This window comes from Carassius gibelio, chromosome B18 (genome assembly GCF_023724105.1).
Source record: "Carassius gibelio isolate Cgi1373 ecotype wild population from Czech Republic chromosome B18, carGib1.2-hapl.c, whole genome shotgun sequence".
In the NCBI taxonomy this organism is placed as follows: Eukaryota; Metazoa; Chordata; class Actinopteri; order Cypriniformes; family Cyprinidae; genus Carassius; species Carassius gibelio.
The window spans coordinates 3167248-3181453 of record NC_068413.1 but is presented as its reverse complement, the minus strand read 5'-3'; the positions used below and the strand labels follow the sequence as shown (position 1 = coordinate 3181453).

Sequence of the window (14206 nt, the reverse complement as noted above, 5' to 3'; positions counted from 1 at the left end):
GATCGAATCGAAGCGTTGATTTAAAATCCTACAAAAACTTTATTTAAACTGTAGACGTCACTAGTGTGCGACGGACCGAACACAACCCACGTGGCTGCTGGCGCACTACGAGAACTGTTGTGTGCTTCGAGCTTCTTTAGCAAGAATAGTATTATTATTATTTCCATCATGCGTCCGTTAACAGACGAAGAGACGAAAACGATGTTTGAGAAACTCTCTAAATAGTAAGTGACATGTTTCGGTAAAAACTCAATTAGAGAAGGAATGTATTAACAAACAAAAGTTTAGCTTGATTGCGTCGTGTCATGTGTAAAAAACCAAAAGCTAAACTATTCACTTAAGATGTAACAGTTACTGTTTATTTTGTATTATAAATACATTTTATATTGTTTTTGTATATTGTATAATATTAGGAAATATATTTGTAGGGATTTTGTTTAGTATATGTATTGTATGATATTTATTATGTTTTTTATTTATTAGGGCCCGAGCACCGATGGTGTGAGGACCCTCTTGGAATTGCTCCGTTTATTAGGGCCCGAGCACCGATGGTGTGAGGACCCTCTTGGAATTGCTCCGTTTATTAGGGCCCGAGCACCGATGGTGTGAGGACCCTCTTGGAATTGCTCCGTTTATTATTATTAGGGCCCGAGCACCGAGGTGCGAGGACCCTCTTGTATCTGCTTTGTTTTTTATTATTATTATTCTTCTTCTTCTTCTTCTTCTTCTCCCGAATGAATCGCATTTTTGAGGGCTTTAACATGCTCAAAAAGTCATGAAACTTTGCACACGCGTCAAACCTGGTGAAAATTTTCGTCTGATATAGGATTCAGAAGAGGGTGTGGCAAAATGGCTCGACAGCGCCACCTATACCAAGAAAATCAACAGCCTTCCAGCTATGTTTCACGTACATGCACGAAAATTGGCACACATATGTAACACACCAATACCTACAAAAAAGACTCTTGGAGCGAAATTCTAAACCCAACAGGAAGTCGGTTATTTTTAATATTATGAGCATATTTTGTGTAATTTTGGTCATTTCCATGTGTTGTACTTTAACGAACTCCTCCTAGAGAGTTCTTCAAATCAACACCAAATTTGGTATGCCTAATCTAAAGGCCTTTGCGATGTTAAATTGCGAAGATCTTGAGTTTTCGTTGAAGGGCGTGTCCGTGGCGGCCTGGCGAATTTCGATGATTCGCCATGAAAAATGAAGTTGCTATAACTCACACATACAATGTCCAATCTGCCCCAAACTTCACATGTTTGATGAGACTCCGAACCTGAACAGATTGACATGCCCATATTCAGTTATAGTCATAGCGCCACCTATTGGCAACAGGAAGTGACATATTTTACGCTGCGACGAACTACTTCTAGGAATTTTATTACATCAATGTCTTTTTTGTGGTCAGTCTAATCTAAAGGCCTGTGCGATGTTCAGTTGTGAAGATCTTGAGTTTTCGTGAAAAGGCTTGTTCATGGCGCCGCGACGAAGTTCGATGTCTCGCCATGGGAATAAAAGATGTTATAACTCAGGCATAAAATGTCCGATCTTCCCCAAACATCACATGTGTGATAAGAGTCCTGGCCTGAACAGATCTGCAGGCCAATATTCCACTGGGTGTGGCAGAATGGCTCTATAGCGCCACCTATACACTTTCAACGGAGTGCGCCTCGAGCTATGTTTCACGTACATGTACAAAAATTGGTACACACATGTAACACTCCAATACCTACAAAAAAGTCTCTTGGTACGAAATCCGGATCCCAACAGGAAGTCGGTTATTTTGAATTTTCCCTTCAAAATTGGTGTTGTTTTTGCCATTTTCAGGGGTTGTACTTTAACGAACTCCTCCTAGAGATTTATTCAGATCAACACCAAACTTGGTCAGTGTAATCTAAAGCCCTTTGCGATAATAAATTGCGAAGGACTTGAGGTTTCGTTAAAGGGCGGGTCCATGGCGGCCTGACAAATTTCGATGTTTCGCCATGAAAAAGGAAGTTGCTGTAACTCAGACATACAATGTCCAATCTGCCCCAAACTTCACATGTTGGATAAGACTCTTGACCTGCACAGATCTACATGCCAATATTCAGTTATAGTCATAGCGCCACCTATTGGCAACAGGAAGTTACATATTTTACACTGCGACAAACTACTCCTAGAAATTTTATGACATCAATGTCTTTTTTGTGGTCAGTCTAATCTAAAAACCTGTGTGATGTTTAGTTGTGAAGATCTTGAGTTTTTGTTAAAAGGTGTGTCCATGGCGCCATGACGAAGTTCGATGTCTCGCCATGGGAATACAAGATGTTATAACTCAGGCATAAAATGTCCGATCTTGCCCAAACTTCACTTGTGTGATAAGGGTCCTGGCCTGAACAGATCTGAAGGCCAATATTCCATAGAGTGTGGCAAAATGGCTCGATAGCGCCACCTATACACTTTCAACGGAGTGCGTATACACTTTAAACGGAGTGCGCCTCGAGCTATGTTTCACGTACATGTACAAAAATCGGTACACATATGTAACACACCAATATCTACGAAAAAGTCTCTTGGTACGAAATCCGAATCCCAAAAGGAAGTCGGTTATTTCGAATTTTCTCTGCAAAATTAGTGTTGTTTTGGCCATTTTCAGGGGTTGCACTTTATTGACACATATATGGAATGTTATGGAATTAACATTGATATATTCTACTTATATTTATGAGTTTAAACGCATATTTTTCACCGTTCACCTATTAACTAAAGCCACTCGCTGCCGGTGAGCCCGGGTGCGAGGGCCCGTTCATCGCTGCTTGCAGCTTTAATTATTATTATTATTATTATTCTTCTTCTCTAAGATGAATCGCATTTTTGAGGGCCTAAACATACTCGAAAAGTCATGAAACTTTGCACACACCTCAGAACTGGCGAAAATTTACGTCTGATATGGGTTTCAGAAGTGGGTGTGGCAAAATGGCTCAACAGCGCCACCTATACACGTTCAACGGTGTGCGCCTCGAGCTACGTTTCATGTACATGTATGAAAATCGGTATACACATGTAACTCTCCAATACCTACAAAAAAGTCTCTTGGAGCAAAATCCGAAACCCAACAGGAAGTCGGTTATTTCTAATATTATGAGCAAATTTTGTGTCATTTTTGTCATTTCCATGCGTTGTATTTTAACGAACTCCTCCTAGAGATTAATTCAGATCAACACCAAATTTGGTATGCCTAATCTAAAGGCCTTTGCGATGTTAAATTGCGAAGCTTTTGAGTTTTCGTTGAAGGGCCTGTGTGTGGCGGCCTGGCAAATTTCGATGATTCGCCATGAAACAGGAAGTTGCTATAACTCAGACATACAATGACCAATCTGCCCCAAACTTCACATGTTTGATGAGACTCCTGTCCTGAACAGTTTGACATGACCATATTCAGTTATAGTCATAGCGCCACCTATTGGCAACAGGAAGTGACATATTTTACGCTGCGACAAACTACTCCTAGAAATTTTTGACATCAATGTCTTTTTTGTCGTCAGTCTAATCTAAAGGCCTGTACGATGTTAAATTGAGAAGATCTTGAGTTTTCGTTAAAGGGCGTGTCCATGGCGCCATGTCAAAGTTCGATGTCTCGCCATGGGAGTAGAAGTTGTTGTAACTCAGTCATAAAATATCAGATCTTGCCCAAACTTCAAATGTTTGATAAGAGTACTGACCTGAACACATCTGTAGGCTAATATTCCATTGGGTGTGGCAAAATGGCTCGATAGCGCCACCTATAAATTTTGAATGGAGTGCGCCTCGAGCTACATGTCATATACATGTACGAAAATCGGTAAACATATGTAACACACCAATAGCTACAAAAAAGTCTCTTGGTACGAAACCCGAATCCCAACAGGAAGTCGGTTATTTTTAATTTTCCCTGCAAAATTGGTGTTGTTTTTGTCATTTTCAGGGGTTGTATTTTAACGAACTCCTCCTAGAGATTTATTCAGATCAACACCAAACTTGGTCAGTGTAATCTAAAGCCCTTTGCCATGTTAAATTGCGAAGGAATTGAGGTTTCGTTAAAGGGCGTGTCCATGGCGGCCTGACAAATTTCGATGATTCGCCATGAAAAATGATGGTGCTATAACTCACACATACAATGTCCAATCCGCCCCAAACTTCACATTTTTGATAAGACTCTACACCTGAACAGATCTACATGCCAATATTCAGTTATAGTCATAGCGCCACCTATTGGCAACTGGAAGTGACATATTTTACACTGTGACAAACTACTCCTAGAAATTTTATGACATCAATGTCTTTTTTGTGGTCAGTCTAATCTAAAGACCTGTGTGATGTTCAGTTGTGAAGATCTTGAGTTTTTGTTAAAAGGCTTGTTCATGGCGCCGCGACGAAGTTCGATGTCTCGCCATGGGAATAAAAGATGTTATAACTCAGGCATAAAATGTCCGATCTTCCCCAAACTTCACATGTGTGATAAGAGGCCTGGCCTGAACAGATCTGCAGGCCAATATTCCACCGGGTGTGGCAGAATGGCTCTATAGCACCACCTATACACTTTCAACGGAGTGCGCCTCGAGCTATGTTTCACGTACATGTACAAAAATTGGTACACACATGTAACACACCAATACCTACAAAAAAGTCTATTGGTACGAAATCCGGATCCCAACAGGAAGTCGGTTATTTTGAATTTTCCCTTCAAAATTGGTGTTGTTTTTGCCATTTTCAGGGGTTGTACTTTAACGAACTCCTCCTAGAGATTTATTCAGATCAACACCAAACTTGGTCAGTGTAATCTAAAGCCCTTTGCGATAATAAATTGGACTTATCATATATTAACATATATATATATATAAGATGAATCGCATTTTTGAGGGCCTAAACATACTCGAAAAGTCATGAAACTTTGCACACACCTCAGAACTGGCGAAAATTTACGTCTGATATGGGTTTCAGAAGTGGGTGTGGCAAAATGGCTCAACAGCGCCACCTATACACGTTCAATGGTGTGCGCCTCGAGCTACGTTTCATGTACATGTATGAAAATCGGTATACACATGTAACTCTCCAATACCTACAAAAAAGTCTCTTGGAGCAAAATCCGAAACCCAACAGGAAGTCGGTTATTTCTAATATTATGAGCAAATTTTGTGTCATTTTTGTCATTTCCATGCGTTGTATTTTAACGAACTCCTCCTAGAGATTAATTCAGATCAACACCAAATTTGGTATGCCTAATCTAAAGGCCTTTGCGATGTTAAATTGCGAAGCTTTTGAGTTTTCGTTGAAGGGCCTGTGTGTGGCGGCCTGGCGAATTTCGATGATTCGCCATGAAACAGGAAGTTGCTATAACTCAGACATACAATGACCAATCTGCCCCAAACTTCACATGTTTGATGAGACTCCTGTCCTGAACAGTTTGACATGACCATATTCAGTTATAGTCATAGCGCCACCTATTGGCAACAGGAAGTGACATATTTTACGCTGCGACAAACTACTCCTAGAAATTTTTGACATCAATGTCTTTTTTGTCGTCAGTCTAATCTAAAGGCCTGTACGATGTTAAATTGAGAAGATCTTGAGTTTTCGTTAAAGGGCGTGTCCATGGCGCCATGTCAAAGTTCGATGTCTCGCCATGGGAGTAGAAGTTGTTGTAACTCAGTCATAAAATATCAGATCTTGCCCAAACTTCAAATGTTTGATAAGAGTACTGACCTGAACACATCTGTAGGCTAATATTCCATTGGGTGTGGCAAAATGGCTCGATAGCGCCACCTATAAATTTTGAATGGAGTGCGCCTCGAGCTACATGTCATATACATGTACGAAAATCGGTAAACATATGTAACACACCAATAGCTACAAAAAAGTCTCTTGGTACGAAACCCGAATCCCAACAGGAAGTCGGTTATTTTTAATTTTCCCTGCAAAATTGGTGTTGTTTTTGTCATTTTCAGGGGTTGTATTTTAACGAACTCCTCCTAGAGATTTATTCAGATCAACACCAAACTTGGTCAGTGTAATCTAAAGCCCTTTGCCATGTTAAATTGCGAAGGAATTGAGGTTTCGTTAAAGGGCGTGTCCATGGCGGCCTGACAAATTTCGATGATTCGCCATGAAAAATGATGGTGCTATAACTCACACATACAATGTCCAATCCGCCCCAAACTTCACATTTTTGATAAGACTCTTCACCTGAACAGATCTACATGCCAATATTCAGTTATAGTCATAGCACCACCTATTGGCAACTGGAAGTGACATATTTTACACTGTGACAAACTACTCCTAGAAATTTTATGACATCAATGTCTTTTTTGTGGTCAGTCTAATCTAAAGACCTGTGTGATGTTTAGTTGTGAAGATCTTGAGTTTTTGTTAAAAGGCATGTCCATGTCGCCATGACGAAGTTCGATGTCTCGCCATGGGAATAAAAGATGTTATAACTCAGGCATAAAATGTCCGATCTTGCCCAAACTTCACATGTGTGATAAGAGTCCTGGCTTGAACACATCTGAAGGCCAATATTCCATTATAACGATAGCGCCACCTGCTGGCAACAGGAAGATTGGCACACATATGGAATAAACTTTGATATATTGCACTTATATTTATGAGTTTAAATGCATATTTCTCAACGTTCACCTTTTTACTAAAGCCACACGATGGCAGTGAGCCCGGGTGCGAGGGCCCGTTCATCGCTGCTTGCAGCTTTAATTATTATTATTATTATTATTATTATTATTATTATTATTATTATTATTCTTCTTCTTCTCCAAAATGAATCGCATTTTTGAGGGCCTAAACATGCTCGAAAAGTCATGAAACTTTGCACACACCTCAGAACTGGCGAAAATTTACGTCTGATATGGGTTTCAGAAGTGGGTGTGGCAAAATGGCTCAACAGCGCCACCTATACACGTTCAACGGTGTGCGCCTCGAGCTACGTTTCATGTACATGTATGAAAATCGGTATACACATGTAACTCTCCAATACCTACAAAAAAGTCTCTTGGAGCAAAATCCGAAACCCAACAGGAAGTTGGTTATTACTAATATTATGAGCAAATTTTGTGTCATTTTTGTCATTTCCATGCGTTGTATTTTAACGAACTCCTCCTAGAGATTCATTCAGATCAACACCAAATTTGGTATGCCTAATCTGAAGGCCTTTGCGATGTTAAATTGCGAAGCTTTTGAGTTTTCGTTAATGGGCGTGTCCGTGGTGGCCTGGCGAATTTCGATGATTTGCCATGAAACAGGAAGTTGCTATAACTCAGACATACAATGACCAATCTGCCCCAAACTTCACATGTTTGATGAGACTCCTGACCTGAACAGATTGACATGCCCATATTCAGTTATAGTCATAGCGCCACCTATTGGCAACAGGAAGTGACATATTTTACACTGCGATGAACTACTCCTAGAAATTTTATGACATCAATGTATTTTTTGTGGTCAGTCTAATCTAAAGGCCTGTGCGATGTTAAGTTGTGAAGATCTTGAGTTTTCGTTAAAAGGCGTGTCCATGGCGCTGTCACGAAGTTCGATGTCTCGCCATGGGAATAAAAAATGTTATAACTCAGGCATAAAATGTCCGATCTTCCCCAAACTTCACATGTGTGATAAGAGTCCTGGCCTGAACACATCTGAAGGCCAAAATTCCATCAGGTGTGGCAAAATGGCTCGATAGCGCCACCTATACACTTTCAACAGAGTGCGCCTCGAGCTATGTTTCACGTACATGTACAAAAATCGGTATACACATGTAACACACCAATACCTACAAAAAAGTCTCCTGGTACGAAATCCGAATCTCAACAGGAAGTCGGTTATTTAGAATTTTCTCTGCAAAACTGGCGTTGTTTTTGCCATTTTCAGGGGTTGTACTTTAACGAACTCCTCCTAGAGATTTATTCAGATCAACACCAAACCTGGTCAGTGTAATCTTAAGCCCTTTGCGATGTTAAATTGCGAAGATCTTTAGATTTCGTTAAAGGGCGTGTCCATGGTGGCCTGACAAATTTCGATGTTTCGCCATGAAAAAGGAAGTTGCTGTAACTCAGACATACAATGTCCAATCTGCCCCAAACTTCACATGTTAGATAAAACTTCTGCCCTTAACAGTTTTACATGCCCACATTCAGTTATAGTCATAGCGCCACCTATTGGCAACAGGAAGTGACATGTTTTATGCTGCGACAAACCACTCCTATTATTTTTTTGAGATTAACATATATTTTGTGGTCAGTCTAATCTAAATGCCTGTGCAATGTTAACTTTTGGAGATCTTGAGTTTTTGTTAAAGGGCGTTTCCATGGCGCCATGACAAAATTTGATGTCTTGCCACAGCAAGAGAAGTTGTTGTAACTCAAGTATAAAATGTTCAGTCTTCCCCAAACTTCACATGTTGGATGAGAATCTTGAACTGAACAGATCTACATGCCCATATTCATTTATAGTCATAGCGCCACCTATTGGCAACAGGAAGTGACATATTTTACACTGCGACGAACTACTCCTAGAAATTTTATTACATCAATGTATTTTTTGTGGTCAGTCTAATCTAAAGACCTGTGTGATGTTTAGTTGTGAAGATCTTGAGTTTTTGTTAAAAGGCATGTCCATGGCGCCGTGACGAAGTTCGATGTCTCGTCATGGGAATAAAAGATGTTATAACTCAGGCATAAAGTGTCCGATCTTCCCCAAACTTCACATGTGTGATAAGAGTCCTGGCCTGAACACATCTGAAGGCCAATATTCCATTGGGTGTGGCAAAATGGCTCGATAGCGCCACCTATAAACTTTCAACGGAGTGCATATACACATTCAATGGAGTGCGCCTCGAGCTATTTTTCACGTACATGTACAAAAATCGGTACACACATGTAACACACCAATACCTACAAAAAAGTCTCCTGGTACGAAATCCGAATCCCATCAGGAAGTCGGTTATTTAGAATTTTCTTGGCAAAATTGGCGTTTTTTTGCCATTTTCAGGGGTTGTACTTGAACAAACTACTCCTAGAGATATATTCAGATCAACACCAAACTTGGTCAGTTAAATCTAAAGGCCTTTGCGATGTTAAATTGTGAAGATTTTGAGGTTTTGTTAAAGGGCGTGTCCATGGCGGCCTGAGAAATTTTGATGTTTCGCCATGAAAAAGGAAGTTGCTTTAACTCAGACATACAATGTCCAATCGGCCCCAAACTTCACATGTTAGATAAGACTTCTGCCCTTAACAGATCTACATGCCCATATTCAGTTATACTCATAGCGCCACCTGCTGGCAACAGGAAGTTACATGTTTTATGCTGCGACAAACTACTCCTAGAATTTTTTTTAGATTCATGTATTTTTTTGTGGTCAGTCTATGAGTTTAAATGCATGTTTCTCACCGTTCACCTATTTACTAAAGCCACTCGCTGCCGTTGAGCCCGTGTGCGAGGGCCCGTTCATCGCTGCTTGCAGCTTTAATTATTATTATTATTATTATTATTATTATTATTATTCTTCTTCTCCAAAATGAATTGCATTTTTGAGGGCCTAAACATGCTCGAAAAGTCATGAAACTTTGCACACACCTCAGAACTGGCGAAAATTTACGTCTGATATGGGTTTCAGAAGTGGGTGTGGCAAAATGGCTCAACAGCGCCACCTATACACGTTCAACGGTGTGCGCCTCGAGCTACGTTTCATGTACATGTATGAAAATCGGTATACTCATGTAACTCTCCAATACCTACAAAAAAGTCTCTTGGAGCAAAATCCGAAACCCAACAGGAAGTCGGTTATTACTAATATTATGAGCAAATTTTGTGTCATTTTTGTCATTTCCATGCGTTGTATTTTAACGAACTCCTCCTAGAGATTCATTCAGATCAACACCAAATTTGGTATGCCTAATCTGAAGGCCTTTGCGATGTTAAATTGCGAAGCTTTTGAGTTTTCGTTAATGGGCGTGTCCGTGGCGGCCTGGCGAATTTCGATGACTCGCCATGAAACAGGAAGTTGCTATAACTCAGACATACAATGACCAATCTGCCCCAAACTTCACATGTTTGATGAGACTCCTGACCTGAACAGATTGACATGCCCATATTCAGTTATAGTCATAGCGCCACCTATTGGCAACAGGAAGTGACATATTTTACACTGCGATGAACTACTCCTAGAAATTTTATGATATCAATGTATTTTTTGTGGTCAGTCTAATCTAAAGGCCTGTGCGATGTTAAGTTGTGAAGATCTTGAGTTTTCGTTAAAAGGCGTGTCCATGGCGCCGTCACGAAGTTCGATGTCTCGCCATGGGAATAAAATATGTTATAACTCAGGCATAAAATGTCCGATCTTCCCCAAACTGCACATGTGTGATAAGAGTCCTGGCCTGAACACATCTGAAGGCCAAAATTCCATCAGGTGTGGCAAAATGGCTCGATAGCGCCACCTATACACTTTCAACAGAGTGCGTCTCGAGCTATGTTTCACGTACATGTACAAAAATCGGTATACATATGTAACACACCAATACCTACAAAAAAGTCTCTTGGTACGAAATCCGAATCCCAACAGGAAGTCGGTTATTTAGAATTTTCTCTGCAAAATTGGCGTTGTTTTTGCCATTTTCAGGGGTTGTACTTTAACGAACTCCTCCTAGAGATTTAGTCAGATCAACACCAAACCTGGTCAGTGTAATCTTAAGCCCTTTGAAATGTTAAATTGCTAAGATCTTTAAATTTCGTTAAAGGGCGTGTCCATGGCGGCCTGAGAAATTTCGATGTTTCGCCATGAAAAAGGAAGTTGCTGTAACTCATACATACAATGTCCAATCTGCCCCAAACTTCACATGTTAGATAAAACTTCTGCCCTTAACAGATCTACATGCCCACATTCAGTTATAGTCATAGCGCCACCTATTGGCAACAGGAAGTGACATGTTTTACGCTGCGACAAACTACTCCTATAATTTTTTTGAGATTAACATATATTTTGTGGTCAGTGTAATCTAAAGGCCTGTGCAATGTTAACTTTTGGAGATCTTGAGTTTTTGTTAAAGGGCGTTTCCATGGCACCATGACAAAATTTGATATCTTGCCACAGCAAGAGAAGTTATTGTAACTCAGGCATAAAATGTCCAATCCTCCCCAAACCTCACATGTTTGATAAGAGTCCTGGCCTGAACACATCTGAAGGCCATTATTCCATTATAATGATAGCGCCACCTGCTGGCAACGGTAAGATTGGCACATATATGGGATATACTTTGATATATTCCACTTATATTCAGGACATTAAATGCATATTTCTCAACGTTCACCTTTTTACTAAAGCCACACGATGGCGGTGCGCCCGGGTGCGAGGGCCCGTTCATCGCTGCTTGCAGCTTTAATTATGATTATATTTGGCAATGTTTACATAGGTTTTGTAATATTATTTATAGCTCCTATGTAATTATTTGACATATTATTGTAAAATTAAGTATTAAAATATAAAGTATTGTGTATGTAACCTGCATAATATAGTCCTGGATTATTTTAAATTTGACTTAAAGTATGTTTTAATACCAATTTAATTAATTATGCCCTATTTTTTGTGTTTCTAGCATTGGGGAGAATATCAAACTTCTTATTGATCGGCCAGATGGGAGTTATTGTTTCAGACTTCATAATGATCGAGTGTATTATATGAGGTAAGGTTGTCTGCTGTTTTTGTTATTTAATGTTCCTAACAATTGCGGTATTAAATATGCTCTCCATAAACACTTCCTTTGGAAGTTTTCTATTAATTTGTTGCCAGTTTGGTGTAATGTAATGCTAATGTAAATATGAGTTTGCTATAAATAATAATCAAATTGTGTGATCTTTTCCATTGTAGTGAAAAAATTCTGAAGTTGGCTACAAATATCTCCAGAGATAAACTGGTGTCGGTTGGCACGTGTTTCGGAAAGTTCACGAAAACGCAGAAGTTCCGTCTGCAAATCACAGCTCTTGATTTCCTTGCTCCATATGCTAAGGTACATATTAATTCAGATTTTGTATTTTCCAATATTAACACTGATATTTTCTTCTTTATTAGAGTGAAGCTACTTTGAAACTATCTGTATTGTATAAAGCACAATATAAATAAATGTGACTTGATTATGTCTATTTATTTATAGATAATTTTTTGCTGTTGTTTACTGTGTGATTTAAAAAATCTAAAAACAAAACCTTTTGTTTACATAATTAATGAGTGTGTACTTTTTATTCATTATGTATAAATAAATACACACATTCAGTAAATATTTTGAAAACGTTTACATATAAATATATTTAATATATAAACATATATTTTTCTTAAATATATACATACATTTGTATATATATATATATATATATATATATATATGTATGTATGTGTATATGTATGTATGTGTGTGTGTGTGTATATATATATATATATATATATATATATATTATAAATATACACAGTACACAAATATTATGTAAACAAAAACTTATTTTGTATGTGATTAATCACGATTAATCACTTGACAGCACTAATATATATGTGTGTATATAATTTTATAATATATAATTTTGCAAGAAAAGGGTTTATAATTATCATATGTCAATGTAAAGATCTTGTGTAACACAACTTGTTTGTTTGCAGGTTTTTATTGTATTTGTTAAACTTGTTTTTTTTATTTGCCATAAAAATAGCCTAAGATGCTGACATGGCATTAAATAAAAAATATACTACGCATTTTTTTTCTTCCCAAAATAAACTTTATTTTATCTTGATATTGATTGGCCTAGTTGTCTAGAACACATATATGTTTGTCTGAAATATTTTAAGAAGAAGCTTTTAGATCAGTGAATTTTTTTTTTTTTTTTTTTTTAAGGCAAATGACAAAACTAATTAAATCAAGTTACCTTGGACATAATCAAGGTCATTGAAACTTATGAATGGCTATGTGCAGTATATCAAATCTCATGATGTAATGCCCCTCATGTATACCATTGTAGTTTAAGGTGTGGGTGAAGCCGGGATCAGAGCAGTCATTCCTGTATGGAAACCATGTCATGAAGTCCGGCCTGGGGAGAATCACAGAAAATACAGCGCAGTACCAAGGAGTGGTGGTGTATTCCATGGCTGATGTACCGCTGGTGAGGCATCTTTGTTTGAAAATACTCAAGATGGAGCAACAGTTGTCATGTTAAAGGAGAAGTTTACCCAAAAATTAAAATTTGCTGGACATTTACTCACCCTCAGGCCATGCAAGATGTAGTTTTTGTTCATTGGAACAGATATGGAGAAATGTAGCATTCCATCACTTGCTCACCAATCGATCCTCTGCAGTGAATGGGTGCCGTAGGCCAAACAGCTGATAAGAACATCACAATAATCCACAGCACTCCAGTCCATCAATTATCATCCGTTGAAGCGAAAAGCTGCATGTTTGGAATAAAATTGTGATTTTTTTTTTTAATCAGCTGTTTGGACTCTCATTCTGACGGCACACATTCACTGCAGGGGGGTGTGTGTGGCAAATGTGAGTTTATGTGAACTGTTCCATAAAAGTAATCATTGATCTTGTATGGTGATCTTGATCTCTTTTCAGGGCTTTGGAGTGGCAGCGAAGACCACACAGGAGTGTCGTAAGGTCGACCCCATGTCCATCGTGGTTTTCCATCAGGCTGATATCGGCGAGTACATCAGAAGTGAAGACACACTCACATGAGAGGATATAATATCTCCAGTGCCCATGGACAGTTCATTACATTCTTTTGACTGGATGTTCTTTTACACAAGTTTGACAGATTTTCCCAACTTTAAATTCAAAGCAGTTTTCAGAGTTTTTACAGTTATATGTTGTATGCGACTATTTCTACATCAAGGTAATACAAAAAAAGTGCAACTTCAAGGATTGATTTTTATGATACAGAGCTGCTGGGTAGAATCATACTAAACCGAATACAAAACCAGATAAAACCAGACCAATCTTATACAAAGTAGTTAAAGAAATGTTAAAATGAAATGTTTAGTAACAAAGGAAAACTGATTTGATTTATTTCTCCAGATGTTTGTTATTCTTGGCAATAAAATAATATGTCAAATAAATGCTGTTCTTTTGAACTCTTTAACATCGATAATATGAAATGTTTCTTGTGTGGTGAATCAGCATATTAGTATGATTTCTG

The 14206-nt window shown here is 38.5% G+C and overlaps 1 protein-coding gene across 1 annotated transcript; it reads left to right on the top strand.

The window, feature by feature from the left end:
* The first annotated feature begins 3 nt into the window (after positions 1-3).
* On the top strand, positions 4-14126 carry LOC127977288 (60S ribosome subunit biogenesis protein NIP7 homolog). Its single transcript, XM_052582110.1, has 5 exons — positions 4-224; positions 11626-11712; positions 11898-12036; positions 13031-13171; positions 13627-14126. Exons 1-5 carry the CDS (start codon positions 169-171, stop codon positions 13744-13746), a joined length of 543 nt encoding a protein of 180 aa, XP_052438070.1. The 5' UTR covers positions 4-168; the 3' UTR covers positions 13747-14126.
* Positions 14127-14206: the final 80 nt, after the last annotated feature.